The 15,220-nt window shown below is 36.6% G+C and overlaps 2 protein-coding genes across 2 annotated transcripts; one reads left to right on the top strand and one right to left on the bottom strand.

Annotated features, from left to right (window-relative positions):
• Positions 1-988: 988 nt before the first annotated feature.
• Positions 989-1,789, top strand: LOC131605672 (uncharacterized). The gene is made up of 2 exons (XM_058878004.1): positions 989-1,417; positions 1,503-1,789. The coding sequence occupies exons 1-2, from the start codon at positions 1,325-1,327 to the stop codon at positions 1,749-1,751; spliced, it is 342 nt and encodes a 113-aa protein (XP_058733987.1). The 5' UTR covers positions 989-1,324; the 3' UTR covers positions 1,752-1,789.
• Positions 1,790-2,724: 935 nt separating this feature from the next.
• Positions 2,725-14,312, bottom strand: LOC131630286 (uncharacterized). The gene is made up of 13 exons (XM_058901104.1): positions 13,855-14,312; positions 13,623-13,754; positions 13,283-13,488; positions 13,068-13,157; positions 12,555-12,996; positions 11,498-12,411; positions 10,184-11,404; positions 10,037-10,057; positions 9,917-9,948; positions 9,788-9,839; positions 9,411-9,629; positions 8,447-9,307; positions 2,725-3,305 (listed from the first exon to the last, which is right to left on the bottom strand). The coding sequence occupies exons 1-13, from the start codon at positions 14,310-14,312 to the stop codon at positions 2,725-2,727; spliced, it is 5,229 nt and encodes a 1,742-aa protein (XP_058757087.1).
• Between the last annotated feature and the right edge of the window lie 908 nt (positions 14,313-15,220).

Raw genomic sequence — 15,220 nt, 5'->3', positions numbered from 1 at the left:
TCAATCAAACTGTTTTACCACCATACTGGATGATTAATCAAAGTTTTTGTCACAAGGCTGACTTCATTGAAACTTTTGCCACAAGGCTGGCTGATTAATCAAAGTTTTTGTCACAAGGCTGACTTCATTGAAACTTTTGCCACAAGGCTGGTTAAACAAAAACATCTTTATCATTCTAAGCACCCTAAGTGGCATGGCCCCGGGCTTATAATGAAAAGATTTTCAAACAAAATTAAATAGATGTATGTGATGATATAGATTAGATACATCTAGCATTTAGACGACATTTGTCTATTTTCCTTTGCTTCCACTAGCATAAGTGGGAACTACGATTGCTCTGACTTTCTCAACATCCCTTTGAGAATACGTAGGCACAAGGTCGATCCTTGGCGAGCAAAACAAAACACAAAAAAAACCATTCAAACCTTAGCACCCGTAGACCCCGAGCTACAGATGCTCTGATTCCCTCTAAGGGATATGTATGCAGAGGATCGCGATGATCTTTGCGAGCATAATCAAACAAACACCTTAGGTCCCACCTATTTCACAAGAACCTCTCAATAACATGGAATGAAAAACAAAGCAAAGAAACCTATAGAGTACTATAGATACGTTGGGTGCTAATACCTTCCCTTCGTATAACCAACCCTCTTACCCAAGATCTCTCCCCCCACTTTTAGGTTATTGCAGCTTTTTCCCTTTTCCTCCTTTGGAAATAATAAAAAGTTTGGTCGGTACAAAAGAAAAATCATTTTTTATGAGCACTCGAGCCCAAAGAAGGCATCAGGTGTCTCATCCCACAAAAAGAGGAACAAAACGGTTTTTCGCCCGCGACAGTCGGAGTTCAGGTAAGTTATTCAGATTATTAGGAATTGAAAATTGTTTTTTGACCTAATGTTCAATGACTCATAGCTTCGATAAATTGAACTATATGTGGGGAAGAATTTCACTGTTCTGAAAATCATCACAGACGCTATGAAGTTTAGAATGTTATGCCATTTAGAAATTTTCTAAGCTGCTCACGATATGGTGCAATTGATGAATTGTGAGAAAGTGATATACTGCAACTGACAGATTGCTGAAGGAATTGTATTTACAAAATTCATACGATTATAAATGTTTTGCGTCTCTCATTTATTTTCGTGTGCAGTGATAAGGTTGATATGTGTATGAATTAGTTAATTGCCGATTGTTATTTCCCTTGTATGATCAGCATAAATGCCCAGGCGGATGTGTTGAAATTGTTTCCTCATAGTAATCCATGATGTGTAAAATTTGAAAAGGTTGTCATTGATTATCGTAACTGTTGTGCAGTTCTGGAAGCATGGATTCAAATTTGAGTTTTTCCGACGGAGACGATACAATTTCGTGGACAAAAACAATTGCATCAGGTCGAAATGCTCGGCGTAATGTACTTGTAAGAGTTACTTTGCACAATAATGAGTAACAAAACAACTTCCCGGATACTTAATGATGATGTAACGAATTTACTTTTTGTTCAGGTGTTTCCGCGGGAAGTTTGCAGGTTCTTAACTGCCTTTCCCACGCAAATAGATATTTTTGATGCAGATATGGGGATTGTGTACCAAGAAGAGCTACGATGCAGGCCGAGAAATACAGAGGAGAATGCGTACATAGGGGTTGGATGGTATGAGTATGCCAGACAGAGAAGGCTGAAGAGAGGAGACAAGTTGTCCTTGAGGATAAACAGGGAGGCACACACATTGGTCGTTTGGCTGTTGAACCGTTGAGGGAGGGAGTGTAATCGCTTTTGATGGGATTTATGTTGTACTGGTTGTCCATTTAATGGATTTTAAACGTGGGTGATTCCACTTAGTTTTCCCAAGTTAATTATCATATGTTTCTCGATGTATTTATATCTCGTTCCTTGTTAGAGGATATTTAGTGCAATGTTTTAAAAAACAACTTTATGATCAGTTGTATTGTTAGAATTGTTTATATTCCGTTTCTAATTTGTTTATAACAGAATGCTTAAAATTGTTTATAACTTATGATGGTGAACCTGGGTGTGGCTAAGATGAAATTGCTCTTGGTTAGTTGCTTCAAATTTTCCAAATTATTGCAGTAACTTGTGTGCCATTGTTATCCAAAATGTATTACAGCTTTATTTAATTAGATGTGTTCAAAAACCACTGCTAGGAAAATACATGTTTGTTGTAACAGGAACAAAACACAAGTTAGGAAAATAATAATGCAGTAACTTGTGTGCCATTGTTATCCAAAATGTTGTAATGCTTTATTTAATTAGAACTATATTTAAATATAGTAATAAAAAAAATACTCGCCAGGTATCCTTGTGTGCCATGAATAGCAATTTAGAAACCTATTCTAATACAGCACCCAGTTGGCAAGTAGGTATCAAAAACTTGCCTTGGCATGTGAATTAAATGTGTTCAAAAATCACTGCTAGGAAAATACATGTTTGTTGTAACAGGAACAAAATACATGTTAGGAAAATAACAACCTTGTCAGTAACTAAAATGTTGTTTAAATATGATTTAACAAATCTTTGTTGACATTGAATAAACCAATATTTGTTAAAGCAACCAACTTCAAAACCAGCACCATAAGCTTCAATTGTTTTCCTGCAATGAGAATTGGTATCCCGAATCATAACTTTGCAATAAAAGGAATTCTTGTATGAGCTTGAATTATAAAGTAAATTGCAAGTATAATTTCACATTGGGGAAGCAGAGAGGATACCTAATTAATGTTCTGGAATACTTCCTTGAACACAACATTGGTGGTAATAGTCAAAACTTCTTTATCTTTGTCATGAATAAGAATCCTAAGACCCTTTTTTGATTTAACTCTAGAGATAGCCAGATACAATTGACCATGGCTAAATACTTCTTTAGGTAAATATAACCCAACATGGTCAAGAGATTGTCCTTGAGACTTGTTTATTGTCATTGCAAATGAGACAATAATTGGAAATTGTCTCCTTACCAATTTAAATGGCCATGGTGATTGGGAAGGAGACAAAGACATTCTTGGAATATAATTGATGTTACCAACATTTTTACCTGAAATGATTTTAGCTTCAATGACATGGTTGGCAAGCCTAGTCACTGTCAGTCGTGTCCCATTGCACAGGCCTTCAGATTGGTCTAGGTTGCGCATTAGCATGATAGTCGCACCAACTTTCAACTTGATAGAATGATTTGGCAATCCAGATGTTTTGAGTGCATTAAGAAACTCGGGTGTGACATGCTCGTATCCATCAAAGTTATTTGCATCAGATTTGTCAATAGAATCACTGCTAAAATATTCTTTTTCCTCCCCTACAATATTTATTAAAAATCACATATTAGTTAAAATCTATTTAAGCATTAATCACATCAATTCTAATTCGATATTTAACTACATAAAATGTTGTACGAATACTGATCGGTAAAACAGCAAGTGTACTATTTTGCCTCTGTAGTAATAATAGGGAAATTCCCCGAATGTCGATCTCAAGGACTGCGTAGTAATATCGAGTTCAAATTATAGATCAATTAAACAAAAACTAATATTGGGGTTTTGTTTGCAAATTGTCACTAAACAGTAATTAAAATAAACAGAAAAGTAAATTGGCTTTTTGACAAATATGAGTATTATGCTAGGGGTATAGTGTGTGATTGTTCCTGTAATAACCTTGGATTTAGATCTCTTCAACAAGTTCATAACCTTTAATTACCGCCCTTTAGATTATTTTCCCCTAAGTCCTTAGTGGGAAAACCTTTGAACATTCATCCTAACTCCTAAGTCCTTAGAGAATTATGATGAAATCAAGCCTTTATGTTATCAAGAGTTAACCGGTAACTATAGGGTATCCCTAGTCCTAGGTGATATCTACTATAGTCTAATCGTACAAAAATCTTAACAACCGCTGTCCAGCTGGTTGTTAACCGTAAATCAATCTTGTTGGTCCGACAAAGAAAGCATAAAAACCTTGTACAATTAAATTAAATAAGAAAACAAATCTATTGATGAACTCAGGAATTCAAAATCATTACAGAATCAAATCAGGGACACCCCCTAGCATTAGGGTTTAGTTACTCATATTGTTCAAAGAAAACAAATTATAAAATAGATACATTACAAGAATTGAGATGAAAGTTGATCTTCAATCGCTTCCGTTCATGAAGACCTTCTTCTCTCCCAAACCCTTGTTTTCTCCAATCTTCAATCGTGTCTTCTCCTAGCCAAAAAGTCCTCTAATTCATCGTTAAAACTCTTCTAAATAGTGCAGACTCACTTAGGTTGGTTGGAAGTACCCAAAATGCCCCTTGGGTCAACACTTAATAAAAAATCACAAAAATCAGCAAAATCAGCGTTTTAGCCAACACTGGCCGTGTCAGGCAACACGGGTGGCCGTGTTGGCCTCCTGGACTTAATTTTTCAAAATCACACTCAGCACTGCTAACACGGGTGGCCGTGTTAGGTAACACGGGCCGTGTTGGTCCTTAACTTCAGAATTTGGATTTGCGTTCTTCATGAAAGTTGTAGCCCTTTTCGTTAGCGAAATTTTGCCACCGGAACCGCGTCAATCGGAGTTACGAAGCTCTAGTTATGATCAAAATACTACACACCTGTCACGATGAGAAATATGCTGAAAATTTCCAGATCTCACACTTGCTAACACGAGCCGTGTCAGCCCCGTGAATTTCATCTCTTTTGCATTTTCTTGGCCACGCTTCATCCTAACACTGTCAGTTTCAGGTGACACAGGTGGTCGTGTCAGACCTAATGTAGCTTGATTTTTCACTTCCTTCGAAACTCCCCTTTTTGTACTTTTTCGCATTGATTTGTCTCGATTTATTCCTTGGAGCCTGCAAATAGTAAAATCCACAACCAAAGCATAAAATGTAGAAGAATGAAGTAAAGCACTTGACAATATAAAGCAAAGACGACTAAAATCAACGGTAAATAAACGTGTAAAAACCACTGATCAAACTCCCCCAAACTTAAACCGTTGCTTGACCTCAAGCGACAATTACAAAAATTAATGAACTTCAAAGCACACGGTGTTCATACGTGAGATATCCGTCTGTATTGATCAAGAAACAGTTGGTTCGGCATTCACATGACGCGACGAGTTTCTGTTACCACATTAAACCTCAAGCTCCCGTTTCGGATACCTCTCCAACTATGCTTTGCACTTAAGTCTTTTTCCGATTTTCCTCCTCTTTCATTCGGACAATCATATTAAGGCACTGCATTTCTTATAATAATCATCACCTGCATGAGACGAATCGAGGCTTCTTATTTTCTTTTCTTGGCACCAAACTAGAAGCATTGGCTACTTTTTATTACCGATGAAATTTTCAAACTTTGCAGTTATATATTGTCCTTTTGGACGACGTTTGGGGATCAATCTCCTTTGGGCTGAATAACCGGGTGAGGGTTACCCAACTTAGCGAGCCGATTGCCTTTTACCGCCTTTTCATCATTTGGTGCCAACTTTATATCTCTTTTTTTTTTCAACCAGTCATCATGCAAGTGAATCTGAATTATGCCAGACTGTATCAATAAACTACTCAAGAAGTACTTCTCAGGAGACAAGTACTGTGGTGCAAATCTACACGTTAAACTCGTATCGCTTTTAGGGAATCAAGGGTGTTTAAACAAACCTCTTCTTGTCACATTATTCCGAACTTCCCGTCCTCAAACAATCCTCGCTTCATCTCTATATACTATTCCCGATCGCTCTTTAGGATCAAAACTTCTTCAACAAAAATTTAAAATTTCGGTAAAAATTTGGGCAGAATTCACTTTATGGTTTCACATCATACCAATAACATAAAACTAACATAAAAATAAAATGCAAAGAGAAGAGCCTCCCCCAAACTTGAACTAAACATTGACCTCAATGTTTCAGAACGAGTTCGAGAGAGGTGACTCACAGAGGGTAATGCACTCTAATGATCACTTCCAAGCTTTCACCAGAGACGTCCTCTTTTATTTCCTGAAAATAAAATAAACAAACAGAGAAATTAATTATTAAAACCGTGGGTTGCCTCCCACGAAGCGCTTCGTTTAACGTCGCATGGCTCGACGGTCCATTACCCTTTATTAGGGTGGCATATATGACACAAAGAACACGTCATCTTTTTTCTTTCTTTTGTTTGGTAGCAATCCCATGAACTTAAAGTACCGATGATGTTGCTGCCAAATCCTTTTCAGCTTAATTTTATTGAACAAGGCATAAATGTCTTCCAATACTTTGTCAATTTCTTGTCTTTCATCCGCCTTGTTGTAAAAATAGTTTTTGGGAATACTCTTTTGTTGAAAATTTTCTTGTTGGATGTCCACCTCTTCACAAATTGTTAAATTTGTGGTTTTATCCAAAACTCGATCATCTTCAAGTTTCCTTATTTCTTCTTCCCCATATTTCTTTTTTACCTCAAATTCTTCTATTCTTACTGCATCCTCTTCATCTGATGTTAAGCATTTTTCTTCTGGTTCCACATACTCTTCTTCCAACCGTAACTTTCTCCAAATAAACCTATCTGGATAAAAGTTAGCTTCCTTACATTCATTCATAAGGATTCTTACCTCCCTCTTATATGCTTTGAAAATTTTAGTCACCTCTTCCAAGGTGACTCCTGAATCAGGCGACCAACATGCAGGAGATACAGGTGGCAATGTATCAAAACAATACATAGCTACAAAACTCAGACAATTTGTTAGTAGCAAAGTATAGAAGAATTCATGAAGCAAAAATAATCAACCTTTTTTTTTCTTTTTTTTTTAATAATAAAATCAAATTCAAATAAACAAAAACTTAAAACAAAATTTTAGCTGACGAGCAACAAAATTTCAATTGAACTAAAATTAAAACTCTATATTTTGGCAGTCCCCGGCAACGGCGCCAAAAACTTGATCGGTAAAACAGCAAGTGTACTATTTTGCCTCTGTAGTAATAATAGGGAAATTCCCCGAATGTCGATCTCAAGGACTGCGTAGTAATATCGAGTTCAAATTATAGATCAATTAAACAAAAACTAATATTGGGGTTTTGTTTGCAAATTGTCACTAAACAGTAATTAAAATAAACAGAAAAGTAAATTGGCTTTTTGACAAATATGAGTATTATGCTAGGGGTATAGTGTGTGATTGTTCCTGTAATAACCTTGGATTTAGATCTCTTCAACAAGTTCATAACCTTTAATTACCGCCCTTTAGATTATTTTCCCCTAAGTCCTTAGTGGGAAAACCTTTGAACATTCATCCTAACTCCTAAGTCCTTAGAGAATTATGATGAAATCAAGCCTTTATGTTATCAAGAGTTAACCGGTAACTATAGGGTATCCCTAGTCCTAGGTGATATCTACTATAGTCTAATCGTACAAAAATCTTAACAACCGCTGTCCAGCTGGTTGTTAACCGTAAATCAATCTTGTTGGTCCGACAAAGAAAGCATAAAAACCTTGTACAATTAAATTAAATAAGAAAACAAATCTATTGATGAACTCAGGAATTCAAAATCATTACAGAATCAAATCAGGGACACCCCCTAGCATTAGGGTTTAGTTACTCATATTGTTCAAAGAAAACAAATTATAAAATAGATACATTACAAGAATTGAGATGAAAGTTGATCTTCAATCGCTTCCGTTCATGAAGACCTTCTTCTCTCCCAAACCCTTGTTTTCTCCAATCTTCAATCGTGTCTTCTCCTAGCCAAAAAGTCCTCTAATTCATCGTTAAAACTCTTCTAAATAGTGCAGACTCACTTAGGTTGGTTGGAAGTACCCAAAATGCCCCTTGGGTCAACACTTAATAAAAAATCACAAAAATCAGCAAAATCAGCGTTTTAGCCAACACTGGCCGTGTCAGGCAACACGGGTGGCCGTGTTGGCCTCCTGGACTTAATTTTTCAAAATCACACTCAGCACTGCTAACACGGGTGGCCGTGTTAGGTAACACGGGCCGTGTTGGTCCTTAACTTCAGAATTTGGATTTGCGTTCTTCATGAAAGTTGTAGCCCTTTTCGTTAGCGAAATTTTGCCACCGGAACCGCGTCAATCGGAGTTACGAAGCTCTAGTTATGATCAAAATACTACACACCTGTCACGATGAGAAATATGCTGAAAATTTCCAGATCTCACACTTGCTAACACGAGCCGTGTCAGCCCCGTGAATTTCATCTCTTTTGCATTTTCTTGGCCACGCTTCATCCTAACACTGTCAGTTTCAGGTGACACAGGTGGTCGTGTCAGACCTAATGTAGCTTGATTTTTCACTTCCTTCGAAACTCCCCTTTTTGTACTTTTTCGCATTGATTTGTCTCGATTTATTCCTTGGAGCCTGCAAATAGTAAAATCCACAACCAAAGCATAAAATGTAGAAGAATGAAGTAAAGCACTTGACAATATAAAGCAAAGACGACTAAAATCAACGGTAAATAAACGTGTAAAAACCACTGATCAAATACCTGGAATAAGAGTTGTGATATATTGGTTGATATCATCCACCACCTCAATTGTTGATGCTAAAATTGCACGACTTTGAAGATAGTTGGAGTCAAGATAATTATGAATAAGATCAGGGTATGTATCCTCTACTATAGCTTTAATAGGATCTGAAAAATCTGCAATTAGAAACTCTTCGGGAATACAAATATCAGCATAACCGTCATTGGGCTCGCACATTGTCCCATCACGTATTTGTAGAATCCATTCAGAAAATGCCCTAATGTCTTCTGTTGTAGAAGTAGCTGCACCACTTTGTAACCGCGTGTTTTTTGTGAGCTGTAGGACTTTACAATGATCCCAGATATATGAAGAATTGATTGTTGCATAAATAATATCAGATCTAATACCTCTTGGTACTACGGGGAGAATTTGCCTGAAGTCACCACCAAAAACAACAACCTTACCTCCAAATATCTTATCTTGACCATGTGTAGTGCCACTCATAATATCTTTCAATGACTTGTCAAGTGCCTCAAAACAATACTTGTTAGCCATAGGAGCCTCATCCCATATTATTAGATCTGTAACTTTGAGAAGCCCAGCAATATCATCGTTTTTGTTAATGTTGCAAATAGAAGAATCTAAAGTTGGGACTGGAATCTTAAACCGAGAATGAGCAGTTCTTCCACCGTGTAACAACAAACTTGCAATCCCACTTGATGCAACCGGCAAGACAATTTTTTTCTTAGACCTAAGGGCCGCTGATAAAGTGTTCCACATAAAAGTCTTTCCGGTCCCACCGTATCCATATAAAAAGAACACGCCGCCTCTTTGTTTCTCTACAGCTTCCATGATCTCTTCATAAATGCTTCTTTGCTCATCTATACGGAAATGAAGTCAAATATGATATAAGTACATAAGAATTTGAGACTCAATATTTAAATGTAAACCATAATATAAGAGGCTAGTTGTTGGCCATTATACCTGTTAGAGAACCGTATAACGTTGCAAATAGCTGTTGTTGAGCAATAGGATCATATTGACGCTCATCATAAATAAGCCTATTACCCGAGAAGGAAACAACATAATCTTTCGGATATGGCATTGGCTTATAGTCTTTCAATGTTTTGTTGTTATTTTGCAATAGTGTTTCAATAGCCATCAAAGTCAGCTGTTGAAGTTCGTCGTCGGTAAGTGTCAATTCTAAGGATGGTTCCATGAAAAAGTTTAGTTACATTGCCATGGCACTAAATAATCATGTTAAAGTATGAATAAAACAATTGCAGCACTTTGTATATGAGTTAAGCTGATGGACTGAAAGCATGTTCACGGATCTGTTTTAAAAATTATTCAAAAACTACCAGGGACATGTTCATAGTTAGATGCATTGCTTCCTGCATATTGGAACAAATACTACCAGGGACAAGCACAAGTATGAATAATAAAGTTGCAGCAATTAGTATATGAGTCTGGATGTTGACAAATAATACCAGGGACATGTTCATAGTTAGGTGCATTGTGACTGCATATGGGAAAAAAACAGCAACAAACAATGCAGCATGGTAAATGACAAATAAAGTGAGATTTTACATACAAATACTAATACATACCAGTATGAATATTATTTGACACTGTTAAAATTGTTACAACAAAGAAACTATGTATTAGAAAATTGGTAATCTTTCAAAGTTATTTTATAGTATAATGAAATTCAACAAAGTTAGTATTGACGGTAAAATAATATAGAGAATTTATACCTTGATTTCTTGCCACCAACCGTTGTTCGTAAAGTATACCATCAGATAAATACTTCCAAGACTTTCTCCATACATGTGCTGGTCGATTCATGGATGAGGACAAAAGCATTGTCACAAATAACTTTCGTAAGAATAAACCTGAACCCCAAACATGTGCCTCTTTGATGGCCTCAATAAATTCTCGATCATCTTGAAGGAAACCCATAGCAAAACATGCCTTTCTAAAAGTCTTATGTTGAACACCATCAACTTTCTTGATGTCATTATAACATAAAGGGCCTTTAACAACAGTTAACATCATTCTTAAATAAAACAATTCACCTGAGCATTGAGGCACCCAACAAAGACGACCAATGGTATACCCTCTTTTCCTTGGCTTCCAACTCCTACTCCGTTTATGATAAACAAATTTAGAAACAAAGTCACCATAAGTTAAAAGCCTTGCCTCTTCAAAACTATTGTTTGCCTCAAACCAAGCTGTAAACATTGATTCGGTAACACTTGGTTTGAGCAGAACATCACCAACTTGCTCGTGATCTCTGTAGTAAACAGAGTGTTCTCCCTCCAAGTGAAAATACATCCTCTCTACTGCTGGTTTTCTTCCGTGTATGGAATATGCAAATATCCTCCAACATGCCTCACTTGGGGAGATGTATCGACAATCCAAATATTGTTTAACTTCGTCAACATTGTTTTTCCCCGAAGTTGCATCATTGGACTGGCCTTGTATAACAGCAGAAATTCTGTCTGAACCTTTGTTGATGTATTTGAAAAGGTACTTGATAGAAGTACTTTGATTGCACCATTCCATGTTGATGTGTGCTTCGTACTTTAACAACAAACTTGGGTTGTGCGGTACAACATGTCCACTATGAAAGATTATCCCATTTTTTTCAATTGTGTTTCCATTGTTTCTTCTCCTATAAACTGGATACCCATCATGGTCCACTATAGTGTTAGGTTGGAATTTTTTTGGGTAATATTTCGAGCACTTCCCATCTTTCATGCAAATGGACCTCTGATTTGCCAATCCACAGGGACCATGAACCATATGAGACTTAACCAAATTGTACAGCCTGGGGTGTTGCAAGGGATCAGGAACTTCTGCACTAATGATCCTGTCAATGTCTTCTGGTCGTGGATACTTGTTGGACGGATGCAGAAAGAGTAGTATATGTGCATGTGGCAATCCTCTCTTTTTAAACTCGATGGTGTACATATCTAGTGATAAAAAGAATACAAAAGTTAAAAACGCATATGAAACCACATTAGTATTAAAAAGAAGCAAGGGAAAAGTGCTAACGGACAACTCACATGCGAGTACTTTGCCTAATACACCATTTTTTGTCAAATCCGCAAGCAATTGATCAAACTTGATTTTGAATATTCTTGAAACGATATCCGGTCGATCTTGTGGTTTCAAATGCAGTGGTCCAAGAACTCTATGAATTTCCGGCCAATTAGGATTGCAAGTGAAATTTATGAACAAATCCGGAAAACCAATCTTACTACAAATAGCCATGCCATCATAGTACAGTTGATCCATAAACCTACGACCGCCAACAAAGGACGAAGGCAAAACCACTCTTTTACCGATGCTAGAACCTGCAATTTGACTTTGTTCACCCTCGTCATTAAGAGAATTATACTTGGACACCCTAAGTTTCGGTTGATTCTTGCGAATCCATTCTAATTTTTCAGATTCTAACATCGTGTAACTATCGACAAGAAATTGTTGGAACAACCTTCGTGAAGATAACAAAGTCTTAGGTTTAGCTAACCTTGTTTGAATGCGAAATGAGAGCCATTCTCTTATTGTAAGCCTATTTCGTAAGCTATTCTGATAAATCGGCAAGTCTCTATGGGCAATATTAGGTCTATAACCGTCCTCACCATAGGGAAAAATCAAGGGATATTGGAAGGCCATGTAACTTGCATGGAGCTCGTTGATCCGCTTAAGTCCGCCTCCTTGGTATTGCATAATTATATCCCTCATTTCTGCTGTGTCAATATCACCGACAACTAAGGCAGCAACTTCAGACACTGTCGGTTGGTTATACACTCGTCCATCCGTGGATCTGTCAGCTATGAGTCTCAACTTCAGGTTTTGAGTATCTGCTTCATTGAACCATTGTTTCGCCATTTTAAAGCTCTTGGCATGAGTGTTGTGTTCATACATCATTGTAGATAGTTGTTGTACAACTTCGGGATCAATGTTCTTGGCAGTCCTAAGTAATAAAAGCATAAGGAAATGGTTAACAGTATTATGAATAAGATGCATACATGTGAATCTTAATTTCAGCTGCATTATACATCTTAATTTCAGTTTATTTATATAAAAAAAACAATTGCATGCTAGTATTATTTATACCTTAGACACTTCATTCGATTCTGGACCTCATTTTCTGTGTCATAAATATATAATTGTGCAAACTTGGGTGTGTCTCCTCGAGAAGGTAACAAACTTCCAATTCGATGGCATGTTTGACCTTGTATCCGTAAAGTTGGTGGTCCACCTCCATTGTTAAAACGATTGTCCAACTTTGCACCTGGCGATGTAAAGGCGAACATCATATTGTAAACTCTAATATGTTTTTGAAACTTTCTGCTGACTACGTTATCTTGGTTGAACATCAATTTTGCAAGAACTTCTGGAGGTTGTTTTAGTAGTGGTATTTCAACTTTCCCATTGCAACAACACAGCATAAACTTCGGATTAGCAGAATGGGAACTTTTATTCATCCGTTCTTGATACCACATCATGGATTTACAATAACGACATTCAATGAGTGGGTCCCCTATGTCGTAATAAGCTACATAGTAATGGACAGGAAAAAATTATTATGATATTTGTAAAATAGCAAATGTCAAAAAAATGATATACCTTCAGAAGAACGGGTGTAGTTGTCGTGAATTGTAAAAGGTGCCTCGTTATCTTCAGGTTCGGAACAGAAGTCCTCATCGGATAAATAAGCTAACAATGGATGAAAAAGTGTAATATAAAATATATGAACATGTTTCTTATATATTTCTTTATATACAACCGTAAATAAGGTGGGAATATTGAACACAAAACTAATGAGTTTGCAATTGACTCACTCGCAAAAGGGTCATAATCGCTATCTTCGTCCGAGCCGCTGTTAAAATCCAAGTTGACTGCAGGGGTAAAAACAGGACATGCTGGCTCTTTTATTTCAGGTGTTATGCCTCTGGGGGGTGACTTTGGTGATGCTTGATCAGATACATTATGTGGCTGTTTCATTGGCCTTTGTTGAGGACGGTTGTTTTTTCTACTGCCAACACTGCTAGTTGATCATATTCATGCATGGAAATGGTTGAAGACATGCATCATCATTAATGTCGTGAGTTATTGAAAAAAATATTATAATTATCATCAACATTGAAGATGGAGCATATATATGATATTAAGAACTTGTACCTCGTTGGCTGTTGTGCTACAGATACGTTTACAAATTCAGTAGGGGGATTACTATTCAAATTCATGGCAAGGCTTGGTACTCCCAGTTGCTTCTTAGGCCTGCCACGAACCGGTTTTTTCTTTTCGGTATATCTGTTATAAAATTAGACATAATAGGAAAGTCAATAAAAGGTAACCAAACTCTAATTAGTTACATTCTACAGTCATGCATATTTGGTCACATGAACCTTACATGGGACTCTTGGAAGAACTTCCAGGATCATAGAATTGGTTCGTTGAAAAAGTCACCCCATGTTGGGCATTCTCAATTGTAGTAGGCACACCATTCTCATTTGTACAATCAGTAGAAAACTTAGACATTAAATTTGTTCCCAAGGAATCTAAATGGGATGACTTCATGTTATTTCGAAACACATGTCTGGTTAAACTCGGTTCTGAATTCTGCATACGCGCACTCAGCCTAATACCTTCTTCGACAATCTGTGCGATAGTCTTTTGATTCTGAGCCAAGGGAGTGATTTCAGACAAAGGTCGTCTCGTTGTGAAGCAATTAGGAGAATAGAACGTATCGTTGATTGAATCAGGTTGGTTGCAATTCTGTCTCTGACGTTTAGAACGGTTTTCTTTCATAATAAGCGATCGTCGTGCCCTTGCCTTTTTTCCAGAGATATGCAGGTTATTGTTCTCCATAACTTCCTGTGAATTTCTAAACTATCTGCCACACATAATAAAACGGACAATAGTTACATAACAATTGTATCGGAATATAATTAATGAGTAGCCGGGCATAACAATGCAATTATCAATCAAGACAATACTAATGTGATTAAAAAAACAAAGATGCAAACTGATACCAACCTCCCTGCTCCTATTAGTGAAATGCAGTGAATATAACATAATGCAATAACAATAAAAGTCAACCCTGAATTTCCATGCTCTTCGATGCACAGTACTCTCTATTTCAAATCTATGCAATTGTTATTGTTTAAATATTTTAAAAACTCTATTGTTAGGAAAAACACAGTGTCAGCAAGTTTACTTGTTATTTTTGAAAAGCCAAAACCAAACTAAAGTGAAAAACGCACCAAAATATGTTTTTCCCTCTAAAAATTTGAATCACATTTTTGTTTGAAATGAATATTATTTTAATTACTATGCTAGTAGTATCTAGTTAAAACTTTTCACAAAATTAGTTACTTTACAACCAAATGGTGTGATTGCATTCAAATGGCATAAGTGGTTCATATAAATGGCAGATTTCCAAGAAACAGATTTGACATATATATTGTGCAGTGAACCGTGTACAGTGATCAGCAACATTGTATAAAGCAATGAATAATATATTACATAATGTGATGTTACACCAAAAAGTAACAAATTGTTGTACCTGTACCGTGTGAAATGAGATGAAATTTCTGCTTTTAGAAGATAAACTTAGTACAAGTAAGCAAGCTATTTTAAAAAGCAGGAAGCATTTAATGATGAGTTGACATTGTGTATGACTTACTTTATCCAATGCTGCAGAAAGTTGTTGACTGACGACTATGATCCGGTTTGCAAGGGTATAAAGCGACAACCACTCCTTAAAAAGTACAAAA

This window comes from Vicia villosa, linkage group LG1 (assembly GCF_029867415.1).
Source record: "Vicia villosa cultivar HV-30 ecotype Madison, WI linkage group LG1, Vvil1.0, whole genome shotgun sequence".
Classification (NCBI taxonomy): Eukaryota; Viridiplantae; Streptophyta; class Magnoliopsida; order Fabales; family Fabaceae; genus Vicia; species Vicia villosa.
The sequence above is the reverse complement of the archived record's forward strand: the minus strand, read 5'-3'. Positions and strand labels throughout refer to the sequence as shown.

Excerpts from the sequence above, each read along its gene's own strand:
- LOC131605672 (XM_058878004.1), top strand. The coding sequence starts at position 1,325 with ATGGATTCAAATTTGAGTTTTTCCGACGGAGACGATACAATTTCGTGG. Across the intron at positions 1,418-1,502 it reads ATGCTCGGCGTAATGTACTT|GTGTTTCCGCGGGAAGTTTG; the intron begins GTAAGAGTTACT and ends CTTTTTGTTCAG.
- LOC131630286 (XM_058901104.1), bottom strand. The coding sequence starts at position 14,312 with ATGGAGAACAATAACCTGCATATCTCTGGAAAAAAGGCAAGGGCACGA. Across the intron at positions 12,997-13,067 it reads CTACACCCGTTCTTCTGAAG|CTTATTACGACATAGGGGAC; the intron begins GTATATCATTTT and ends ATTACTATGTAG. Across the intron at positions 9,840-9,916 it reads TAACTATGAACATGTCCCTG|TATTTGTTCCAATATGCAGG; the intron begins GTATTATTTGTC and ends TGTCCCTGGTAG.